This window comes from Oncorhynchus masou, chromosome 29, assembly GCF_036934945.1.
Source record: "Oncorhynchus masou masou isolate Uvic2021 chromosome 29, UVic_Omas_1.1, whole genome shotgun sequence".
Lineage (NCBI taxonomy): Eukaryota > Metazoa > Chordata > Actinopteri > Salmoniformes > Salmonidae > Oncorhynchus > Oncorhynchus masou.
Window position 1 is genome coordinate 12,619,342 of NC_088240.1, and position 26,106 is coordinate 12,645,447.

General features: G+C 50.1%; 1 protein-coding gene across 1 annotated transcript; it reads left to right on the top strand.

The window, feature by feature from the left end:
* Positions 1-366: 366 nt before the first annotated feature.
* Positions 367-19,848, top strand: LOC135521111 (junctional adhesion molecule 2A-like). Its single transcript, XM_064947049.1, has 6 exons — positions 367-474; positions 4,928-4,993; positions 5,069-5,179; positions 5,299-5,448; positions 17,192-17,379; positions 19,756-19,848. Exons 1-6 carry the CDS (start codon positions 423-425, stop codon positions 19,846-19,848), a joined length of 660 nt encoding a protein of 219 aa, XP_064803121.1. The 5' UTR covers positions 367-422.
* The last annotated feature ends 6,258 nt before the right edge of the window (positions 19,849-26,106 follow it).

Consider the following 26,106-nt stretch of genomic DNA (forward strand, 5'->3'; position numbering starts at 1 on the left):
TATGATAGTAACAATTGCACATCGAGATCCACAATTTTGATGTGACGTTATGTGGTGTTTGTGTGTTTGCTGTGTGGTGTGCTGTGACGGTTTATAATTTGACAGGTTAATAACATCGTATATAGCCGTTTACAGCCTACCATACTTTGGCCGAAATACACATTAGAGATACATATGCGGTAAAATCCTCTACGAGAGCAAAACTTCTGCCCACCACGAACCACAGACGCGTGTTTCATGATGAGCGCACGCCTGAGTTCCTCCGCTGGATGAGATGGTCTCCATCGGGAGCGCGCACATGGAAAACTTCAAGAACTTCTCAAATCTCTGGAATTTCATCAGTCTCGTGTGGAGCGTGTTCTCAGACGCTCAAGAGCATTTCCAGGATATTTCAGTTCACTGCTCAGTCGTGTGCAAGAACTATGGACAGCAAGGGGATTTTGTCTCTCACCCTTCTCCTCCTCTTGTCACAGAGTGAGTAGCCTTTTATTTTCTGAATTATCCCTAATGGATATTTTGTCTAAAAATATCATTTTTAAGGGAGTGAATGAACAATCATACCAACTATAGCCTTTATACATGACTAATGCAGGAGATGACTATTCAATTGGACCATACATGACTAATGTAGGAGAGTAGTATTCAATAGGACCATACATGACTAATGTAGGAGAGTAGTATTCAATAGGACCATACATGCCATAGTGGTGATGTGTGATGATTTCAGATGTTGTATTTTTACATTGTAAAATAGATGTCATTTGTGTAATGACAGTAAGTTAAGAGGCAGTTTGCACGTCAGGTTAAAAATCATTTTTCTAGTATACCCATTATGCACTGCATCAGCGCCTTTCAAGCTGTGTGTGTGTGTGTGTGTGTGTGTGTGTGTGTGTGTGTGTGTGTGTGTGTGTGTGTGTGTGTGTGTGTGTGTGTGTGTGTGTGTGTGTGTGTGTGTGTATGCAGGCTACGCATGCATTGTATGTTTTCGAGCACACTTTCAACAGTTTTGGTGAAGGTTTGGTGAAGTGTGTAGTGTAATGTGTTTAGGGGCTGGGCGTGCGTTGGGATTGGGAGGACTGGTTCTGGGATCATACAGGTCTTTGGTTTACATTAAACCCTCTGATGCTGTTCAAGCCCAGAGACCCAGAGACCCAGAGATCCAGAGACCCAGAGACCCAGAGACCCAGAGACCCAGAGACCCAGAGACCCAGAGACCCAGAGACCCAGAGACCCAGAGACCCAGAGACCCAGAGACCCAGAGATCCAGAGACCCAGAGATCCAGAGGCTGATGAAAGACCAGACCACTAAGGGGCTTCAGGGCTCTGGAGAGCCAACCTCTCTGATGCCCAGCACAGGCAGGCCGATCTCCCTGTTTGATGTTGTCGATAGCACTACCATGACCATGCTTCTAGTTGAATAAATCAGAGAGAGAGAGAGAAAGTGTGTATAAACAAATCATCTGCCAGTTGATGTGTGTTCGTCTGTGTTGATATTTACATGTTGTTTCAGCACTGTCTATTCATATGTTAGTGTGTGTGTGTTTAACTTTGCATTTAAGAAAGTTAGAAACATTGCTACTGTGTGTGTGTGTGTGTGTGTGTGTGTGTGTGTGTGTGTGTGTGTGTGTGTGTGTGTGTGTGTGTGTGTGTGTGTGTGTGTGTGTGTGTGTGTGAAGGTTAATCAGGTCTAGCAGTAGTCTGACAGGCTGTCATCAATCACCTCTATATCTCCTACACACTCCCTTCCTGCTGGTACCACCAGGCACCAGGTCATATACTGTACATTCTGAGGGTTTACTCTACCTCTACTCTCTCTCTCTGTGTGTGTTAACGCCGGGAGTGAGTATGAACATGTGTTAGTGATTGTGTATAGTAGGTGTGTGAATGAGTGTTTCCAATATGTGTGTGTGTCTTGCTGTTTGTCTGTGTCTGGCTTTGTGTCGGGTCTTTCGCAAACAAATATATTCTGAAGTACCCCCCTCAGCCCAATCTGCACTGTGTAGCACAAATCTCAGCTGAATCAATGTTTAACTTTGAATTTAAGTAAGTTAGAAACACTGCTACTGTCGTGTCTTTGGCATCATTAATTTCACTAGGGTAGGGGCCAGCATTTGGAATTTTAGATGAAAAGCATGCCCAAATTAAACTGTCTGCTACTCAGTCCCAGAATATAGGATATGCATATAATTAGTAGATTCTGATAGAAAACACTCTAAAGTTTCCAAAACCGTTAAGATAATGTCTGTGAGTGTAACAGAACTGATATGGCAGGCGAAAACACCAGGAAAATCCAACCCGGAAGTACTATTATTTTGAAAGGCTGTTTTTCCATTGAAAGCCTATCCACCATACAAAGACATAGGACCCAGTTCACGAGCTCTATGGCTTCCTCTACATGTGGGCAGTCTTTAGGCATTGTTTCAGGCTTTTACTCTGAAAAATGAGGGAGATACAGCACTTTCAGTCAGTGACCAGTGGAATTTTCCAATCATCAGTCATGCGCCCTGATCGTGAACGCGCCTTTCTTGTTTCTCCTTTCCTATTGACAAAGCTTTTGTCCGGTTGAAATATTATTGATTATATATGACAAAAACAACCGGAGGATGGATTTTAAACATCATTTGGCATGTTTCTACTAAGTTTTATTGTACTTTTTAAAAACTTTTTGTCCTGGAATTAGTGCACGCGCCTTCTGCATTCGGTTTACTGGACAAAACGCGCAAACAAAAAGGAGGTTTTTGCTCATAAAGAGGGACATTATCGAACACAACAAGCATTTATTGTCTAATATGGAGACCTGAGAGTTAGACCAGATGAAGATCATCAAAGGCATGTGATTAATGGTAATGTTATTTCCGACTTTTGTGACACTCCTTGGCTGGAAAATGGCTGTATGCTTTTCTGTGCCTAGCTAACATAATCGCAAAGTTTGCTTTCGTCGTAAAGCGTTTTTGAAATCTGACACAACGGTTGCATTAAGGAGAAGTTTGTCTATATTTCCATGAAAACACTTGTATAGTTTATCAATATTTATGATGAGTATTTCTGTAATTTGATGTGGCTCTCTGCACTTTCACAGGATGTTTGTTTGAGATAATGCATTTCTGACCACAACGCGCCAATGTATACTCAGATTTTTGGATATAAATATGAACTTTCCCAAACAAAACATGAAGTCCTATGAGTGTCATCTGATGAAGATCATCGAAGGTTAGTGATTAATTTTATCTATATTTCTGCTTTTTGTGAATCCTTTCTTTGGCTGGAAAAATGGCTGTGTTATTCTGTGAATAGGCACTCACCTAACATAATCGTTTTGTTTGCTTTCGTTGTAAAGCCTTTTTTTAAATTGGATACTGTGGCTGGATTTACAACAAGTGTATCTTTAAAATGGTGTAAAATACATGCATGTTTGAGGAATTTTAATTATGGGATTTCTGTTGTTGTGAATTTGGCGCCCTGCAGTTTCACTGGCTGTTGACTCTCTGTAATTATTATTATTAATTATTATTATGCAATTAAACTGATTAGTCATGTAACTGTAATTAACTAGGAAGTCGTGGCACCAAGGAAAATATTCAGATTATAAAGTTATAATTTTCCTAACATAACTTTCAGATATTTGAACATCTGATCACTTAGTCTTCGAATTAATGAATAATTATTTACCTCATGTTAGTCTCATTCCAAACGTAGTAAATTGTTGGTTATTTGCACGAACCCAGTCTTCACTATGAGTCATCTATACATCAATAGTCTTAAATCATGTATTTACTAACTAAGTAATTCACAAAACGCATAAACAAACAGTAGATAGTTAGAAGGAACATGAACATGAACACTCACTCATTCGGGATTAATTGCAATCAATATACATATTTACGCTCTGTGTGTCATCGGGATCTCTGTTGAAAAGTTTGTTTCTGTTGGAGTCTGTCCGCCCTCTCTCTGTTGTGGTTAGAATGGATAGTTCAGAATGACATTCATTCATGTCATTATAGAATTGATGTTTCGGCGGTTGTCGGTCTTCGCGTTCAATGATACCGAATTCCTAGCTGCAGACTAGTAATTAATATCAAAGACTTGTTCTTATTCTGTTGGTATCAATAGTCTAAGAGTTTAGCCACGTGGTATGGTTAAAAGATTCAGCCATCTACTCAAACCTTAGGGTTATGGTCTCCTCTCAAACCTTGTTACCTCTTGTTATTGAGGTAAGCTGGTCTCAACCTTAGTCCTCTCGTAATTGATAGAAACATGGTCTGGTGATAGAAATCCCGGGTGGGGGTTTTATTCAGAAGAACAGAAAAGGGCCTGTCCCAGGACGCAAGACCATAACTGTGCTCATGGGCGGTCCTCTGATTTAGTTCAACTCCAAAGGGAATTGGAGTTGCCTTCATTAAACAGTCCAAAATCACATTACACAATTTCACAAACAGTATCATCCTCACTCATTCATCTTATACAACAATTAGATTTAAGCCTCATAGTAGTGGCTATTGTATAAACAGCGTTATTGTAATGAGGCTGTATTACCTCCCATGAGTTTCACAAAATTGTGCCAAACGGACCAATTCGTAGCTGGATTCTTCACCAATCTTTTATACCTTCTCCAGAACATAAATGTTGTTCAGATCTCAAGTTCTGTGAGGTGGAAGAAATTCCTTTGTTCTCTCTATGAAAACTCACTCTCTCTCTATACTGTGGCCATGAGGAGATAATCTCCTCCAGGAATTTACGACCTCTCTGACCACAGCAGCCTGGTTGTAGGAGACAGAGCGATGGTGGGGATGGCGCCTGCTGTACCCAAAGAGGGCAACGTCATGACACTACAAATAGTTAACATTCAGTGCTGCTGTGCGTACTGTTTACTTGTAAATCACCTCTCTCTCTCTCTCTCTCTCTCTCTCTCTCTTTCTCTCTCCCTCAGGTCCTGCCTCCCTCTCTTTGACAGTGAGCACCAGTGAGGCCAAAATGGAGGTCCATGAGAACACAGGTAAGAGAGGAGGAGAAGGGATGAATTGTGACAGTTGATGAGCTGTTTCTGCACATCTCTCTCTTTCTCTCTCAGACGCTGTGCTGTCCTGTCAGTTCAAGACAGAGAAGGAGACTAACCCTCGTATTGAGTGGAAGAAGAAAGGGAAGGACACTCACTTTGTTTATTTCAATGGAAAATTCACCGGTGACTACTAGACCTCGTTCTACCTCGTTTCCCCTACCTCTCCTCCATCTCTCCCCCTCTTCACATGTTTCTTATCTCTCTCCTCTCTCTACAACCCTTTGGTCCTTGAGGTATTCCAGGATCCTTTGCAGGTCGGGCCAAGATCGAGGGCGCAACGGTGACGCTGCATGCCGTTACCCAGAAGGACTCTGGGTTGTACCGCTGTGAGGTCAGCGCACCAGCAGACCACACAAACCTAGGAGAGGTCAATGTCACCCTCAACGTACTGGGTGAGCTGCTGTGTGTGTGTTAGTAACAATGTCATCCACCCGCCCTGTGCCTTTACATTTGAGTCATTTAACACACATTTAACATAGAGCAACTTACAGAAGTGAGTGCAAATATTTTCATACTTGTATTATCATGGTACTGTTCCCGTGTTGGACTGGAACCCATAACCTTGGCGTTGCGAGCACCATGCACTACTAACTGAGCCACACAGTTGTCTTGTGTGTTGTCAAATCAAATCAAATTGGTCACATACACATATTTAGCAAATGTTATTAAGGTGTAGCTAAATGCTAAATGTGTTCCTAGCTCCAACGGTGCAGTAGTATCTAACAATTCACAACAAAACACACAAATCTAAAAGTTAAAGAATGGAATTAAGAAATAAGATGGCGCAATGTTGGACTAAAATATAGTATATACATATGAAATGAGTAAAATAGTGTGTAAACATTACTAAAGTGACTATTACAGTCACCGAGAGAGGAAAGAGATGAGGACAGAGAGGAGAGAGGGGTGAGGACAGAGATAGGAGGTGAGGACAGAGAGGAGAGAGGGGTGAGCACAGAGAAGAGTGAGGGGTGAGGACAGAGATAGGAGGTGAGGACAGAGAGGAGAGAGGAGAGAGGGGTGAGGACAGAGATAGGAGGTGAGGACAGAGAGGAGAGAGGGGTGAGGACAGAGATAGGAGGTGAGGACATAGATAGGAGGTGACGACAGAGATAGGAGGTGAGGACAGAGAGGAGAGAGGGGTGAGGACAGAGATAGGAGGTGAGGACAGAGAGGAGAGAGGGGTGAGGACAGAGAGAGGAGGGGTGAGGACAGAGATAGGAGGTGACGACAGAGATAGGAGGTGATGACAGAGAGGAGAGAGGGGTGAGGACAGAGATAGGAGGTGAGGACAGAGATAGGAGGTGAGGACAGAGAAGGCAGGTGATGACAGAGAGGAGGGAGGGGTGAGGACAGAGATAGGAGGTGAGGACAGAGAGGAGAGAGGGGTGAGGACAGAGATAGGAGGTGAGGACAGAGATAGGAGGTGAGAACAGGGTGAGGAGGTGAGGACAGAGAGGAGGCGAGGAGAGAGGACAGAGTTGGAGGTGTGGTCAGAAATAGCAGGTGAGGACAGGGTGAGGAGGTGAGGACAGAGAGGAGGTGAGGACAGAGATAGGAGGTGAGGACAGAGAAAGGAGGTGAGGACAGGGTGAGGAGGTGAGGATAGAGAGGAGTGAGGAGTGAGGACAGAAAGGAGGTGAGGAGGGAGAGGAGAGAGGAGTGAGGACAGAGAGGAGGTGAGGAGAGAGGACAGAGATAGGAGGTGTGGACAGAGAGGAGAGAGGGGTGAGGACAGAGAGGAGAGAAGGGTGAGGACAGAGATAGGAGGTGAGGACAGAGAGGATAGATGGAGTGAGGACAGAGGGAGGACAGACAGAGGAGAGACGGAGTGAGGACAGAGGGAGGAGAAACGGAGTGAGGACAGAGGGAGAGAGACAGAGTGAGGACAGAGAAAGAAGAGACGGAGTGAGGACAGAGGGAGGAGAGACGGAGTGAGGTCAGAGGGAGGAGAGACAGAGTGAGGACAGAGAAAGGAGAGACAGGGGAATGACAGAGGGAGAGACAGAGTGAGGACAGAGGGAGGAGAGACGGAGTGAGGACAGAGGGAGGAGAGACAGAGTGAGTTCAAAGGGAGGACAGAGGGAAGAGAAATGGAGTGAGGACAGAGGGAGTAGAGACGGAGTGAAGACAGAGGGAGGAGAGACGGAGTGAGGACAGAGGGAGGAGAGACAGATAGAGGACAGAGAAAGGAGAGACGGAGTGAGGACAGAGGGAGGAGAGATGGAGTGAGGACAGGGGGAGGAGAGATGGAGTGAGGACAGGGGGAGGAGAGATGGAGTGAGGACAGAGAAAGGAGAGATGGAGTGAGGACAGAGGGAGGAGGGACGGAGTGAGGTCAGAGGGAGGAGAGACGGAGTGAGGACAGAGGGAGGAGAGACAGAGTGAGGACAGAGAAAGGAGAGACGGAGTGAGGACAGAGGGAGGAAAGATGGAGTGAGGACAGAGGGAGGAGAGACAGAGTGAGGACAGAGAAAGGAGAGACGCAGTGAGGACAGAGGGAGGAGAGATGGAGTGAGGACAGAGGGAGGAGAGACCGAGTGAGGACAGAGGGAGGAGAGACAGGGGGATGACAGAGGGAGGAGAGACAGATGGAGGACAAAGGGAGGAGAGAGGAAGGAGAGACAGGGTGATGACAGAGGGAGGAGAGAAAGGGTGATGACAGAGAGAGGAGAGACAAAGGGAGGACAAAGGGAGGAGAGACGTAGTGAGGACAGAGGGAGGAGAGACGGAGGAGGACAGAGGGAGGAGAGAAGGAGTGAGGACAGAGGGAGGAGAGACGGAGTGAGGACAGAGGGAGGAGAGACGGAGTGAGGATAGAGGGAGGAGAGACGGAGGAGGACAGAGGGAGGAGAGATGGAGTGAGGACAGAAGGAGGAGATACGGGGTGATGACAGAGGGAGGAGAGACGGAGTGAGGACAGAGGGAGGAAAGATGGAGTGAGGACAGAGGGAGGAGAGACGGAGTGAGGACAGAGGGAGGAGAGACAGGGGGATGACAGAGGGAGAGACGGAGGAGGACAGAGGGAGGAGACAAGGAGTGAGGACAGAGGGAGGACACAGGGTGAGGACAGAGGGAGGAGAGACAGGGTGATGACAGAGGAGGAGAGACAGATGGAGGACAAAGGGAGGAGAGAGGAAGGAGAGACAGGGTGATGACAGAGGGAGGAGAGAAAGGGTGATGACATAGAGAGGAGAGACAAAGGGAGGACAAAGGGAGGAGAGACGGAGTGAGGACAGAGGGAGGAGAGACGGAGTGAGGACAGAGGGAGGAGAGACGGAGTGAGGACAGAGGGAGGAGAGACGGGGTGATGACAGAGGGAGGAGAGACAGGGGGATGACAGAGGGAGGAGAGACGGAGTGAGGACAGAGGCAGGACTACAGGGTGAGGACAGAGGGAGGAGAGACAGGGTGTTGACAGAGGGAGGAGAGACAGGATAGAGGGAGGAGAGACAGAGTGAGGACAGACGGAGGAGAGACAGAGTGAGGACAAAAGGGAGGACAGAGGGAAGGGAAATGGAGTGAGGACAAAGGGAGGACAGAGGGAGGAGAGACAGGGTGATGACAGAGGGAGGAGAGACGGAGTGATGACAGAGGGAGGAGAGACAGGGTGATGACAGAGGGAGGAGAGACGGAGTGAGGACAGAGGGAGGAGAGACAGGTTGATGACAGAGGATGGAGACGGATGAGAGACAGGGTGAGGACAGAGGGAGGATAGACAGGGTGATGACAGAGGGAGGACAGAGGGAGGAGATACGGAGTGAGGACAGAGGGAGTAGAGACAGGGTGATGACAGAGGGAGGAGAGACGGAATGAGGACAGAGGGAGGAGAGACAGGTTGATGACAGAGGGAGGACAGAGGGAGGAGATACGGAGTGAGGACAGAGGGAGGAGAGACAGGGTGATGACAGAGGGAGGAGAGACAGGGTGATGACAGAGGGAGGAGAGACAGGGTGATGACAGAGGGAGGAGAGACGGAATGAGGACAGAGGGAGGAGAGACAGAGTGAGGACAGAGGGAGGAGAGACACGGTGATGACAGAGGGAGGACAGAGGGAGGAGATACGGAGTGAGGACAGAGGGAGGAGAGACAGGGTGATGACAGAGGGAGGAGAGACGGACTGAGGACAGAGGGAGGGAGACAGAGTTATGACAGAGGGAGGAGAGACAGAATGAGAACAGAGGGAGGAGAGACAGAGTGAGGACAGAGGGAGGAGAGACATGGGGATGACAGAGGGAGGAGAGACGGAGTGAGGACAGAGGGAGGACTACAGGGTGAGGACAGAGGGAGGAGAGACAGGGTGATGACAGAGAGAGGAGAGACAGATGGAGGACAAAGGGAGGAGAGAGGAAGGAGAGACAGGGTGATGACAGAGGGAGGAGAGAAAGGGTGATGACAGAGAGAGGAGAGACAAAGGGAGGACAAAGGGAGGAGAGACAGGTGAGGACAGAGGGAGGAGAGACGGAGTGAGGACAGAGGGAGGAGAGAAGGAGTGGAGGACAGAGGGAGGAGAGACAGGAGTGAGGACAGAGGGAGGAGAGACAGGAGTGAGGACAGAGGGAGGAGAGACGGAGTGAGGACAGAGGGAGGAGAGATGGAGTGAGGACAGAAGGAGGAGATACGGGGTGATGATAGAGGGAGGAGAGACGGAGTGAGGACAGAGGGAGGAAAGATGGAGTGAGGACAGAGGGAGGAGAGACGGAGTGAGGACAGAGGGAGGAGAGACGGGGATGACAGAGGGAGAGACGGAGTGAGGACAGAGGGAGGAGAGAAGGAGTGAGGACAGAGGGAGGACTACAGGGTGAGGACAGAGGGAGGAGAGACAGGGTGATGACAGAGAGAGGAGAGACAGATGGAGGACAAAGGGAGGAGAGAGGAAGGAGAGACAGGGTGATGACAGAGGGAGGAGAGAAAGGGTGATGACATAGAGAGGAGAGACAAAGGGAGGACAAAGGGAGGAGAGACGGAGTGAGGACAGAGGGAGGAGAGACGGAGGAGGACAGAGGGAGGAGATACGGAGTGAGGACAGAGGGAGTAGAGATAGGGTGATGACAGAGGGAGGAGAGACGGAATGAGGACAGAGGGAGGAGAGACAGGTTGATGACAGAGGGAGGACAGAGGGATGAGATACGGAGTGAGGACAGAGGGAGGAGAGACAGGGTGATGACAGAGGGAGGAGAGACGGACTGAGGACAGAGGGAGGAGAGACAGAGTTATGACAGAGGGAGGAGAAACAGAATGAGGACAGAGGGAGGAGAGACAGAGTGAGGACAGAGGGAGGAGAGACACGGTGATGACAGAGGGAGGACAGAGGGAGGAGATACGGAGTGAGGACAGAGGGAGGAGAGACAGGGTGATGACAGAGGGAGGAGAGACGGACTGAGGACAGAGGGAGGGGAGACAGAGTTATGACAGAGGGAGGAGAGACAGAATGAGAACAGAGGGAGGAGAGACAGAGTGAGGACAGAGGGAGGAGAGACATGGGGATGACAGAGGGAGGAGAGACGGAGTGAGGACAGAGGGAGGACTACAGGGTGAGGACAGAGGGAGAGAGACAGGGTGATGACAGAGAGAGGAGAGACAGATGGAGGACAAAGGGAGGAGAGAGGAAGGAGAGACAGGGTGATGACAGAGGGAGGAGAGAAAGGGTGATGACAGAGGAGGAGAGACAAAGGGAGGACAAAGGGAGGAGAGACGAGTGAGGACAGAGGGAGGAGAGACGGAGGAGGACAGAGGGAGGAGAGAAGGAGTGAGGACAGAGGGAGGAGAGACGGAGTGAGGATAGAGGGAGGAGAGACGGAGTGAGGACAGAGGGAGGAGAGATGGAGTGAGGACAGAAGGAGGAGATACAGAGGGAGGAGAGACGGAGTGAGGACAGAGGGAGGAAAGATGGAGTGAGGACAGAGGGAGGAGAGACGGAGTGAGGACAGAGGGAGGAGAGACAGGGGGATGACAGAGGGAGAGACGGAGTGAGGACAGAGGGAGGAGAGAAGGAGTGAGGACAGAGGGAGGACTACAGGGTGAGGACAGAGGGAGGGAGAGACAGGGTGATGACAGAGAGACAGAGACAGATGGAGGACAAAGGGAGAGAGAGGAAGGAGAGACAGGGTGATGACAGAGGGAGGAGAGAAAGGGTGATGACATAGAGAGGAGAGACAAAGGGAGGACAAAGGGAGGAGAGACGGAGTGAGGACAGAGGGAGGAGAGACGGAGTGAGGACAGAGGGAGGAGAGACGGAGTGAGGACAGAGGGAGGAGAGACGGGGTGATGACAGAGGGAGGAGAGACAGGGGGATGACAGAGGGAGGAGAGACGGAGTGAGGACAGAGGCAGGACTACAGGGTGAGGACAGAGGGAGGAGAGACGGAGTGAGGACAGAGGGAGGAGAGACGGGGTGATGACAGAGGGAGGAGAGACAGGGGGATGACAGAGGGAGGAGAGACGGAGTGAGGACAGAGGCAGGACTACAGGGTGAGGACAGAGGGAGGAGAGACAGGGTGATGACAGAGAGAGGAGAGACAGATGGAGGACTGGGGGAGAGAGGAAGGAGAGACAGGGTGATGACAGAGGGAGGAGAGAAAGGGTGATGACATAGAGAGGAGAGACAAAGGGAGGACAAAGGGAGGAGAGACGGAGTGAGGACAGAGGGAGGAGAGACGGAGTGAGGACAGAGGGAGGAGATACGGAGTGAGGACAGAGGGAGTAGAGATAGGGTGATGACAGAGGGAGGAGAGACGGAATGAGGACAGAGGGAGGAGAGACAGGTTGATGACAGAGGGAGGACAGAGGGATGAGATACGGAGTGAGGACAGAGGGAGGAGAGACAGGGTGATGACAGAGGGAGGAGAGACGGACTGAGGACAGAGGGAGGAGAGACAGAGTTATGACAGAGGGAGGAGAAACAGAATGAGGACAGAGGGAGGAGAGACAGAGTGAGGACAGAGGGAGGAGAGACACGGTGATGACAGAGGGAGGACAGAGGGAGGAGATACGGAGTGAGGACAGAGGGAGGAGAGACAGGGTGATGACAGAGGGAGGAGAGACGGACTGAGGACAGAGGGAGGGAGACAGAGTTATGACAGAGGGAGGAGAGACAGAATGAGAACAGAGGGAGGAGAGACAGAGTGAGGACAGAGGGAGGAGAGACATGGGGATGACAGAGGGAGGAGAGACGGGTGAGGACAGATGGAGGACTACAGGGTGAGGACAGAGGGAGGAGAGACAGGGTGATGACAGAGAGAGGAGAGACAGATGGAGGACAAAGGGAGGAGAGAGGAAGGAGAGACAGGGTGATGACAGAGGGAGGAGAGAAAGGGTGATGACAGAGAGAGGAGAGACAAAGGGAGGACAAAGGGAGGAGAGACCTGTGAGGACAGAGGGAGGAGAGACGGAGTGAGGACAGAGGGAGGAGAGAAGGAGTGAGGACTCCCTCTGAGAGACGGAGTGAGGACAGAGGGAGGAGAGACGGAGTGAGGATAGAGGGAGGAGAGACAGAGTGAGGACAGACGGAGGAGAGACAGAGTGAGGACAAAAGGGAGGACAGAGGGAAGGGAAACGGAGTGAGGACAAAGGGAGGACAGAGGGAGGAGAGACAGGGTGATGACAGAGGGAGGAGAGACGGAGTGATGACAGAGGGAGGAGAGACAGGGTGATGACAGAGGGAGGAGAGACGGAGTGAGGACAGAGGGAGGAGAGACAGGTTGATGACAGAGGATGGAGACGGATGAGAGACAGGGTGAGGACAGAGGGAGGATAGACAGGGTGATGACAGAGGGAGGAGAGACGGAGTGAGGACAGAGGGAGGAGAGACATGGGGATGACAGAGGGAGGAGAGACGGAGTGAGGACAGAGGGAGGACTACAGGGTGAGGACAGAGGGAGGAGAGACAGGGTGATGACAGAGAGAGGAGAGACAGATGGAGGACAAAGGGAGGAGAGAGGAAGGAGAGACAGGGTGATGACAGAGGGAGGAGAGAAAGGGTGATGACAGAGAGAGGAGAGACAAAGGGAGGACAAAGGGAGTCCTCCCCGAGTGAGGACAGAGGGAGGAGAGACTCTGTGAGGACAGAGGGAGGAGAGAAGGAGGAGGACAGAGGGAGGAGAGACGGAGTGAGGATAGAGGGAGGAGAGACGGAGTGAGGACAGAGGGAGGAGAGATGGAGTGAGGACAGAAGGAGGAGATCACGGGGTGATGATAGAGGGAGGAGAGACGGAGTGAGGACAGAGGGAGGAAAGATCCCTCTGAGGACAGAGGGAGGAGAGACGGAGGAGGACTCCCTCTGATCAGACAGGGGGATGACAGAGGGAGAGACGGAGAGGACAGAGGGAGGAGATCACCCTGAGGACAGAGGGAGGACTACAGGGTGAGGACAGAGGGAGGAGAGACAGGGTGATGACAGAGAGAGGAGAGACAGATGGAGGACAAAGGGAGGAGAGAGGAAGGAGAGACAGGGTCTGAGATCAAAGGGTGATGACATAGAGAGGAGAGACAAAGGGAGGACAAAGGGAGGAGAGACGGAGTGAGGACAGAGGGAGGAGAGACGGAGTGAGGACAGAGGGGGAGAGACGGAGTGAGGACAGAGGGAGGAGAGACGGGGTGATGACAGAGGGAGGAGAGACAGGGGGATGACAGAGGGAGGAGAGACGGAGTGAGGACAGAGGCAGGACTACAGGGTGAGGACAGAGGGAGGAGAGACGGAGTGAGGACAGAGGGAGGAGAGACGGGGTGATGACAGAGGGAGGAGAGACAGGGGGATGACAGAGGGAGGAGAGACGGAGTGAGGACAGAGGCAGGACTACAGGGTGAGGACAGAGGGAGGAGAGACAGGGTGATGACAGAGAGAGGAGAGACAGATGGAGGACAAAGGGAGGAGAGAGGAAGGAGAGACAGGGTGATGACAGAGGGAGGAGAGAAAGGGTGATGACATAGAGAGGAGAGACAAAGGGAGGACAAAGGGAGGAGAGACGGAGTGAGGACAGAGGGAGGAGAGACGGAGTGAGGACAGAGGGAGGAGATATGGAGGAGGACAGAGGGAGTAGAGATAGGGTGATGACAGAGGGAGGAGAGACGGAATGAGGACAGAGGGAGGAGAGACAGGTTGATGACAGAGGGAGGACAGAGGGATGAGATACTGAGGACAGAGGGAGGAGAGACAGGGTGATGACAGAGGGAGGAGAGACGGACTGAGGACAGAGGGAGGAGAGACAGAGTTATGACAGAGGGAGGAGAAACAGAATGAGGACAGAGGGAGGAGAGACAGAGTGAGGACAGAGGGTCCTCCTCCCGGTGATGACAGAGGGAGGACAGAGGGAGGAGATACGGAGTGAGGACAGAGGGAGGAGAGACAGGGTGATGACAGAGGGAGGAGGGACGGACTGAGGACAGAGGGAGGGGAGACAGAGTTATGACAGAGGGAGGAGAGACAGAATGAGAACAGAGGGAGGAGAGACCTCCTTCTGAGGGAGGAGAGACATGGGGATGACAGAGGGATCACCCTGACCTGAGGACAGAGGGAGGACTACAGGGTGAGGACAGAGGGAGGAGAGACAGGGTGATGACAGAGAGAGGAGAGACAGATGGAGGACAAAGGGAGGAGAGAGGAAGGAGAGACAGGGTGATGACAGAGGGAGGAGAGAAAGGGTGATGACAGAGAGAGGAGAGACAAAGGGAGGACAAAGGGAGGAGAGACGTAGTGAGGACAGAGGGAGGAGAGACGGAGTGAGGACAGAGGGAGGAGAGAAGGAGTGAGGACAGAGGGAGGAGAGACGGAGTGAGGACAGAGGGAGGAGAGACGGAGTGAGGATAGAGGGAGGAGAGACGGAGTGAGGACAGAGGGAGGAGAGATGGAGTGAGGACAGAGTGTGAGATGGGGTGATGATAGAGGGAGGAGAGACGGAGTGAGGACAGAGGGAGGAAAGATGGAGTGAGGACAGAGGGAGGAGAGACGGAGTGAGGACAGAGGGAGGAGAGACAGGGGGATGACAGAGGGAGAGACTGAGGACAGAGGGAGGAGAGAAGGAGTGAGGACAGAGGGAGGACTACAGGGTGAGGACAGAGGGAGGAGAGACAGGGTGATGACAGAGAGAGGAGAGACAGATGGAGGACAAAGGGAGGAGAGAGGAAGGAGAGACAGGGTGATGACAGAGGGAGGAGAGAAAGGGTGATGACATAGAGAGGAGAGACTGGGAGGACAAAGGGAGGAGAGACGGAGTGAGGACAGAGGGAGGAGAGACGGAGTGAGGACAGAGGGAGGAGAGACGGAGTGAGGACAGAGGGAGGAGAGACGGGGTGATGACAGAGGGAGGAGAGACAGGGGGATGACAGAGGGAGGAGAGTCGGAGTGAGGACAGAGGCAGGACTACAGGGTGAGGACAGAGGGAGGAGAGACAGGGTGATGACAGAGGGAGGAGAGACAGGATAGAGGGAGGAGAGACAGAGTGAGGACAGACGGAGGAGAGACAGAGTGAGGACAAAAGGGAGGACAGAGGGAAGGGAAACGGAGTGAGGACAAAGGGAGGACAGAGGGAGGAGAGACAGGGTGATGACAGAGGGAGGAGAGACGGAGTGATGACAGAGGGAGGAGAGACAGGGTGATGACAGAGGGAGGAGAGACTTGAGGACAGAGGGAGGAGAGACAGGTTGATGACAGAGGATGGAGACGGATGAGAGACAGGGTGAGGACAGAGGGAGGATAGACAGGGTGATGACAGAGGGAGGACAGAGGGAGGAGATACGGAGTGAGGACAGAGGGAGTAGAGATAGGGTGATGACAGAGGGAGGAGAGACGGAATGAGGACAGAGGGAGGAGAGACAGGTTGATGACAGAGGGAGGACAGAGGGATGAGATACGGAGGAGGACAGAGGGAGGAGAGACAGGGTGATGACAGAGGGAGGAGAGACGGACTGAGGACAGAGGGAGGAGAGACAGAGTTATGACAGAGGGAGGAGAGACAGAATGAGGACAGAGGGAGGAGAGACAGAGTGAGGACAGAGGGAGGAGAGACACGGTGATGACAGAGGGAGGACAGAGGGAGGAGATACGGAGTGAGGACAGAGGGAGGAGAGACAGGGTGATGACAGAGGGAGGAGAGACGGACTGAGGACAGAGGGAGGGGAGACAGAGTTATGACAGAGGGAGGAGAGACAGAATGAGAACAGAGGGAGGAGAGACAGAGTGAGGACAGAGGGAGGAGAGACATGGGGATGACAGAGGGAGGAGAGACGGAGTGAGGACAGCTTTATCCTATCCTAGGGAGGAGGACAGAGGCAGGACTACAGGGTGAGTATAGAGGAAGGAGAGACAGGGTGATGACAGAGGGGAGAGACAGGATGAGGGAGAAGAGACAGAGTGAGGACAGACGGAGGAGAGACAGAGTGAGGACAAAGGGAGGACAGAGGGAGGAGAGACAGGGTGATGACAGAGGGAGGATAGACAGAGTGAGGACAGAGTTTTGGGTGGGACAGAGGGAGGACAGAGGGAGGAGAGACAGGGTGATGACAGAGGGAGGAGAGACGGACTGAGGACAGAGGGAGGAGAGACAGGGTGATGACAGAGGGAGGAGAGACAGAGTGCCCTTGTTTGGAGGAGAGACAGGGTGAGGACAGAGGCCTGGACAGAGGAAGGAAAGACAGGGTGATGACAGAGGGAGGAGAGACAGAGTGAGGACAGAGGGAGGAGAGACAGAGTGAGGACAGAGGGAGGAGAGACATGTGAGGACAGAGGGAGGACAGAGGAAGGAGAGACAGGGTGATGACAGAGGGAGGAGAGACAGAGTGAGGACAGAGGGAGGAGAGACAGAGTGAGGACAGAGGGAGGAGAGACAGGGTGAGGACAGAGAGAAGACAGAGGAAGGAGAGACAGGGTGATGACAGAGGGAGGAGAGACAGAGTGAGGACAGAGGGATGAGACAGTAGTGAGGACAGAGGGAGGAGAGACAGGGTGAGGACAGAGGGAGGACAGAGGAAGAATAGACAGGGTGATGACAGAGGGAGGGTGTATAATGTGATGTAACGTCATTAACATGCCTTTCATCAGGCATCTGAAGCACCTCCGTTACGTGTTACTCACAGTGTGTACATGTGTGTGTGCGTTCGTGTACATGTGTGTGTGTGTTGGTAATCCTGTCCTCCTCCCCCAGTGCCCCCCCACACCCCGTTCTGTGAGGTGCCCAGCTCAGTGCTGTCTGGGGCAGGTGTAGAGCTCCACTGTAAGGACAAACTAAGTGTGCCCCCTTCAACCTTCATCTGGTACAAAGACAACAAGGCCCTGAGCGCCACACACACCCCTGACATCGTCTATAGCATGGACACTGACACGGGAACACTGGTGAGTAACACATGATGGAGGTGCTTTAGATGCCTGATCAAAGGCATGTTAATGACGTTACATCACACTATACACCCTCCCTCTGTCATCACCCTGTCATCACCCTGTCTCTCCTCCCTCTGTAATCACCCTGTCTCTCCTCCCTCTGTCATCACCCTGTCTCTCCTCCCTCTGTAATCATTCTGTCTCTCCTCCCTCTGTCATCACCCTCTCTCTCCTCCCTCTGTCATCACCCTGTCTCTCCTCCCTCTGACATCACCCTGTCTCTCCTCCCTCTGTCCTCCCTCTATCCTCACCCTGTCTCTCCTCCCTCTGTCATCACCCTGTCTCTCCTCCCTCTGTCATCACCCTGTCTCTCCTCCCTCTGTCATCACCCTGTCTCTCCTCCCTCTGTCATCAGAGTCCTCCTCCCTCTGTCATCACCCTGTCTCTCCTCCCTCTGTCATCACCCTGTCTCCTCCCTCTGACATCACCCTGTCTCTCCTCCCTCTGTCATCACCCTGTCTCTCCTCCCTCTGTCATCACCCTGTCTCTCCTCCCTCTGACATCACCCTGTCTCTCCTCCCTCTGTCCTCCCTCTGTCATCACCCTGTCTCTCCTCCCTCTGTCATCACCCTGTCTCTCCTCCCTCTGTCATCACCCTGTCTCTCCTCCCTCTGTCATCACCCTGTCTCTCCTCCCTCTGTCATCACCCTGTCTCTCCTCCCTCTGTCCTCACTCCGTCTCTCCTCCCTCTGTCCTCCCTCTGTCCTCACCCTGTCCCTCCTCCCTCTGTCCCCCCACGGGAACACTGGTGAGTAACACATGATGGAGGTGCTTTAGATGCCTGATCAAAGGCATGTTAATGACGTTACATCACACTATACACCCTCCCTCTGTCATCACCCTGTCATCACCCTGTCTCTCCTCCCTCTGTAATCACCCTGTCTCTCCTCCCTCTGACATCACCCTGTCTCTCCTCCCTCTGTCCTCCCTCTATCCTCACCCTGTCTCTCCTCCCTCTGTCATCACCCTGTCTCTCCTCCCTCTGTCATCACCCTGTCTCTCCTCCCTCTGTCATCACCCTGTCTCTCCTCCCTCTGTCAATACTCTGTCTCTCCTCCCTCTGTCCTCACCAAGGTCTCTCCTCCCTCTGTCATCACCATGTCTCTCCTCCCTCTGTCCTCCCTCTGTCCTCACCCTGTCCCTCCTCCCTCTGCCCCCTCTATCCTCACCCTGTCTCTCCCCCTCTGGATCACCCTGTCTGTCCTCCCTCTGTCCTCATCTGTCTCTCCCCCTCTGTCCTCACCCTGTCTCTCCTCCCTCTGTCCTCACCCTGTCTCTCCTCACTCCGTCTCTCCTCCCTCTGTCCTTCCTCTGTCCTCACCCTGTCTCTCCTCCCTCTGTCATCACCCTGTCTCTCCTCCCTCTATTCCCTCTGTCATCACCCTGTCTCTCCTCCCTCTATTCCCTCTGTCATCACCCTGTCTCTCCTCCCTCTGTCATCACCCTGTCTCTCCTCCCTCTGTCCTCCCTCTGTCCTCACCCTGTCTCTCCTCCCTCTGTCCTCACCCTGTCTCTCCTCCCTCTGTCCTCCCTCTGTCCTCACCCTGTCCCTCCTCCCTCTGTCCTCCCTCTATCCTCACCCAGTCTCTCCCCCTCTGTCCTCACCCTGTCTCTCCTCCCTCTGTCCGCCGGCCCCTGTCTCTCCCCCTCTGTCCTCAGAGAGGTCTCTCCTCCCTCTGTCATCACCCTGTCTCTCCTCCCTTTGTCATCACCCTGTCTCTCCTCCCTCTATTCCCTCTGTCATCACCCTGTCTCTCCTCCCTCTGTCATCACCCTGTCTCTCCGCCCTCTCCTCCCTCTGTCATCACCCTGTCTCTCCTCCTTCTGTCATCACCCCGTCTCTCCTCCCTCTGTCCTTACCCCTCTTCTCTCTCTCTGTCCTCACCACCTCACTACTTTGTCTGTCCTCACCACCTCACTACTCTGTCTGTCCAGAGAGGGGACCTCAAACTCTGTCTGTCCTCTCCACCTCACTACTCTATCTGTCCTCTCCCCCTCTCTCCCCTATCTGTCCTCACCCCCTTTCTCCTCTATCTGTCCTCACCCCCTCTCTCCTCTATCTGTCCTCACCCCTCTCTCCGGATCTGTCCTCACCCCTCTCTCCTCTATCTGTCCTCACCCCCTCTCTCCTCTATCTGTCCTCACCCTTCTCTATCTGTCCTCACCCCTCTCTCCTCTATCTGTCCTCACCCCCTCTCTGCTCTATCTGTCCTCACCCCTCTCTCCTCTATCTGTCCTCACCCCCTCTCTCCTCTATCTGTCCTCACCCCTCTCTCCTCACCCCCTCTCTCCTCACCCCCTCTCTCCTCTCTCTGTGTGTCTCTGGAGCAGAAGATTAGGAGTGTGTCCAAGGCCGACTCAGGCCAATACCGCTGGAAGTCTCTAAGGTGGGGGTGTCCAAAAGCTCTGTGGCCCATCACATGAAGGTCATAGAATGTACGCAATCCAGTGTGTCTGTGTGTGTGTCTGTGTGTGTGTCTGTGTGTGTGTCTGTGTGTGTGTCTGTGTGTGTGTCTGTGTGTGTCTGTGTGTGTGTCTGTGTGTGTCCGGAGCACTGTTCTGTGAGTCGCAGTGTCTGTGTGTGTGTCTGTGTGTGTGTCTGGAGGATGGGGACATAGAGAGTCAAAGGATCAGAAAGGGAAGAGAGGAGGGTTGAGGAGGCAGAATCTGTATGAGCAGAGGGAAGAGATGATAGGATGGTGAGAGTGTCGGGGGAGAGAGCGAAGGTTGGGACGCGTGTGTGTGTCGTGTGTGGTCTGTGTGTGCTCTAGAATGTTTGTGGGTTTGTGGAAATTGGAACACTTTCTGTCTTTTCTTCCTCATCTCTTCTTCTCCAATCATCCTTCTCCAATCATCCTTCATCCTTCTCCAATCATCCTTCATCCTTCTCCAATCATCCTTCAGATCTTTTCTGAGTTGCTGAGGTTAGTGTTGCAATGAGGTTCTCTCTTGACTCCCGTCCTCTCTGCCGGGTAGGAGCATTGGGCCAGTAACCGAAAGGTTGCTGGACCGAATCCTCGATCTGACATGGTAAACATCTTTCATTCTGCACCTGAGCAAGTCAGTTAACCCATTGTTCCCCGGGTGCCGATGACCTGGATGTCCATTAAGGCAGCGCCCCCACACCTCTCTGATTCAGAGGGGTTGGGTTACAGAAGACACATTTCATTTGAAGGCATTCAGTTGGACAACTGACTAGGTATCCCCCTTTCCCCTTTCTTCAGCCCTCTCTCCCTCTGTCCCCCCTCCTTCAGATCCGTTGAGCATGACGACACTGATAGCCGGAGCTGTAGGCCTTTTCCTGCTCATCCTCATATGCTGCCTGGATGTGTGTCTCCCATTGACAGGGCTGCTGCAAAAAGGGTGAGTACATCACCACACAGACTATATGTGCTTGTGGCCGACTGATACAATTAAGCAATAAGGCACGAGGGGGTGTGGCATATGGCCAATATGCCACGGCGAAGGGATGTTCTTAGGCCCAACGCAACGCGGAGTGCCTGGATACAGCCCTTAGCCGTGGGATAATGGCCATATACCACAAACCCCCGAGGTGCCTTATTGTTATTATAAACTGGATACCGACGTAATTAGAGCAGTAAAAATAAGTGTTTGTCATACCTGTGGTATACGGTCAGATATACCACTGCTGTCAGCCAATCAGCATTCAGGGCTCAGACCACCCAGTTTACAATGAAAAATATTTTCTAATTGTCCTGTTCCTCTTCTTTCTTCATGCTTGCCAACGCTTGCCAACCATTCTGTCAACTTCTTATTGTGTTGCTGATGTGTATGCATGTTATAGTTACATGTGCAAGAGGAACAGTTTAACACAACATACACACATATATATATATATATATATATATACATATATTCAAACCTATATCTTTATTATATATATATATATATATATATATTAAATATATATATATATATATATATATATATATGTGTATATGTTGTGTATGTTGTGTTAAACTGTACCTCTTGCCTTCCTATAAAATGTTACACATCAGCAACACAATAAGAAGTTGACAGAATGGTTGTCTGAAATACTGACCTGCTTCCTTCCTGTTCCTCTGTTGGCAAGCATGAAGAAAGAAGAGGAACAGGACAATTATATATATATATATATACACACACACACACACAGTTGAAGCAGGAAGTTTACTTAGGTTGGAGTCATTAAAACTCATTTTTCAACCACTCCACACATTTCTTGTTGATAAACTATAGTTTTGGCAAGTCGGTTAGGACATCTACTTTCTGCATGACACAAGTCATTTTTCCAACAAATGTTTACAGACAGATTATTTCACTTACTGTATCACAATTCCAGTGTGTCAGAAGTTTACATAACTAAGTTGACTGTGCCTTTAAACAGCTTGTAAAATAAAATAAAATGATGTCATGGCTTTAGAAGCTTCTGATAGGCTAATTGACATCATTTGAGTCAATTGAAGGTGTACCTGTGGATGTATTTCAAGGTCTACCTTCAAACACAGTGCCTCTTTGCTTCACATCATGGGAAAACCAACAGAAATCAGCTAAGACCTCAGAAAAAAATGGTACACCTCCACAAGTCTGGCTCATCCTTGGGAGTGTAAACACCATGGACCATGCATCCGTCATACCGCTCAGGAAGGAGACACGTTCTGTCTCCTAGAGATGAACGTACTTTGGTGCAAAAAGTGCAAATCAATCCCAGAACAACAGCAAAGGACCTTGTGAAGATGCTGGAGGAAACATGTACAAAAGTATCTATATCCACAGTAAAACGAGTCTTATATCGACATAACCTGAAAGGCCGCTCAGCAAGGACGAAGTCACTGCTCAAAAACCGCCGTAAAAAAGCCAGACTACGGTTTGCAACTGCACATGGGGACAAAGATCATACTTTTTGGAGAAATGTCCGCTGGTCTGATGAACAAAAAAATAGAACTGTTTGGCCAAAATGACCATCGTTATGTTTAGAGGAAAAAGGGGGAGGCATGCAATCCGAAGAACACGATCCCAACCGTGAAGCACGGGGGTGACAGCATCATGTTGTGGGGGTGCTTTACTGCAGGAGGGACTGGCGCACTTCACAAAATAGATGGCATCATGAGGAAAGACAATTATGTGGATATATTGAAGCACCATCTCAAGACATCAGTCAGGAAGTTAAAGCTTGGTCGCAAATGGGTCTTCCAAATGGACAATGACCCCAAGCATACTTCCAAAGTTGTGGCAAAATGGAGTAAGGACAACAAATTCAAGGTATTGGAGTGGCCATCACAAAGCCCTGACCTCAATCCTATATAACATTTGTGGTCAGAACTGAAAAAGCCGGTGTGAGCAAGGAGGCCTAGAAACCAGACTCAGTTACACCAGCTCTGTCAGGAGGAATGGGCCAACATTCACCCAACTTATTGTGGGAAGCTTGTGGAAGGCTACCTGAAATGTTTGACCCAAGTTAAACAATTTAAAGGCAATGCTACCAAACACTAATTGAGTGTATGTAAACTTCTGACCCACTGGGAATGTAATGAAAGAAATAAAAGCTGAAATAAATAATTATCTCTACTATTATTCTGACATTTCACATTAAAGTGAATAAAGTGGTGATTCTAACTGACCTAAGACAGGGACTTTTTAGTCAGATTAAATGTCAGGAAATGTGAAAACTGAGTTTAAATGTATTCGCCTAAGGTGTATGGAAACGTCCGACTTCAACTGTATATGGTACTTTAATTGGGCTCCCGAGTGGCGCAGCGGTCTAAGGCCCTGCATGTCAGTGCTAGAGGCTTCACCACAGACACCCTGGTTCAATCCCAGGCGCGATCGCAACCGGCTGTGATTTTGGAGTCCCATCGGGCGGTGCACAATTGGCCCTGCGTCGTCCGGGTGTGGCCGGTGTAGGTTGTCATTGTAAATTAGAACTTGCTCTTAACTGACTGGCCTAGTTAAGTAGAGGTAAAGAAAGGACAGGCTTGTGGTAATGGTTGGAGCAGAACTAGTGAAATGGTATCAAATAAGGAGACATATTGTTTCCATGTGTTTGATGCCGTTCCAGCTATTATTAGGAGTTGTCCTCCCCTCAGTAGCCTCCACTGATATACATGGCTGAGACTCTCAATGTCATAACTCTTCTTAACAGACAAATACATGCATTCATTGTGGTGTGTGTCTCTGTTTTTTTGTTGCACCAACTTCTACAGTCCACCTCCTCCCCCCACCAGAAATGTGAGTGTGTTGCCGTTCCCTGTTGTTGTTGATCAGGAACAGTTATTCTTCCTTCTACTGTCACTATTAACTTAGTTGAGCAGTGGTCTTGTTTTAAATTGGACTGTTCTTGGAGCAGTTGTTGACCACACCAGTGTATTGTTAAGCCTGAGTTGTTGAGTGAGTTGGTGATAATAGTAACCAGTCTAGTTAACTGATGGATACGCCTTTCCCTTTCTGCAGCCCGAGAACTACAAACACACCCAGTCCTTCATGATCTGAGGGTATAGCACACACACGCACACGCACACGCGCACGCACGCACGCACACGCACACACACACAGACACACACACACACACACACACACACACACACACGCGCACACGCGCACGCACACACGCGCACACACAGACACACACACACGCACACACACACACGCACACGCACACGCACACGCACACGCACACGCACAAGCACAGACAAAGACACACACACACACACACACAGACACACAGACACACAGACACACACACACACACACACACACACACACACAGACACACAGACACACACACACACACACACACACACACACACACACACACACACACACACACACACACACACACACACAGACACACAGACACACAGACACACACACACACACACACACACACACACACACACACACACACACACACACACACACACACACACACGCACACATGCACACACACACACACACACACACACGCACACACGTTCAGTGGATGGATGGAGAGAATGTGCAACAGAATACACATGTTAGCTAGCTTACACCACCTATGATAAAGCTCACCGCTGTACCCTTCTCTCTGTGTGTTTTATTTACAATTCTGCTGTTTATGACTGTACAGAGAAGCAATGAATTATATTAACATCGCTGTTTTACAGAGATATTTGTATACTTATATTTTTTAAGTATTTGTTTTGGGCTTTTGTGTGATGACGGATGTGTCATGTTTGAACAGGTGTTTGTATGCACATGTGACTATTAAATCATCTGAATATCTTGTTTTTCATTAAATATATTTGACCACAGGTTGCCTCCTAATTGACAACATGATACCTTATACTGATCCTATTATATTTTTAAATATCTTAAAATGTACAAGGGATAAAGTGGTAGTTAGGTGAAAATTAGTCGGTTGAAAAAATGAACAAACGTTTGAATGTTCAAGCTGTCATCATGCACAGATCTCCTTCGAGTTGGTTCCTTCAAGGTGGTGCTACAGAGCAGGATGTTTCTCTGGGGCAAACACAGCACAGAGACCTTAGCTCAGACTTGTATCTATTAGTGGTCCATAAACAATGTCTCTCGTGTTCATTCAGTTATTATATTGTTCTATTGTTCTTCTGCTGCCTCTACGGTTGGGCCATGAGCTGTTTTTCTGACCATCAATTCAATGATGTGTGTGTGTGTGTGTATGTGTGTGTGTGTGTGTGTGTGTGTGTGTGTGTGTGTGTGTGTGTGTGTGTGTGTGTGTGTGTGTTTGTATGTGTGTGCATTTGTGTATGATCTCATATGTTTGGGATCTTGTGTTTGTGTACATGCTCGTGTGTGAGTGTGGTCTTGTCACTGTGTGTGTGCATTTGTGTATGATCTCGTATGTTTGTGCATATGTTTGGGATCTTGTGTTTGTGTACATGCGCGTGTGTGACCTTGGTCTTGTCACTGTGTGTGTCAGGGAGGTGATGGCTGTCCCCCAGATTCTGCGCCAGAACCTCCTGTTGTCAGATGTTAAATTAAGCCTCAAACAAGCTCTCCTCTAAGACGTATGCTTGGCCTGTCTCTCTCTGTGCCCGCCTCTGCTAAACGGACATTAGCCATGCATCACATAACACTGAGAATACAGTAGTGCTGAGTGGTTAGTGCTTTTTGAGGTCGGTTTGGCTTGGGGTGAGTGATTAGTGCTAATTGAGGTCGGTTTGGGTTGGGTTCGTAAAAAAATATATTAATTTGGATTATGAATATATGACCTTGCAATTATTTTAGTTTTTTAATAGAAATTCCAAAGCCAAATATTGAGAACATTCAATTGCCAAAACATTGGAAACATTCCATTGTCTCCAACAACACAGGACAAAGCAAATTAATAAGAACCAAATGATGGTGACTGCCGTTAGTTTATCACTTATTAATCATCATTTACTCACATTACTTTAATTCAATAACATACTTAGGTGGTGTCTAAAGCATATAACTTTATCCGATTGCTTTATTATTTACTTTCTTAAAGTAGTAATCTCATCACTCAGGCAATAGCAGCCAGACAACCATCTAACGTTATACATGTGCTCTTGGCTAGCAAAAATGGTAGTCAGTGATCCTTGGGTTGCAACAGCTGCCCATACTACAGAGCTGTCGGACGACATCAATAGTTTAGTAGTTCTTCAAAAGTAGAGAATACATTCTTTCAAGACTGCTACAACT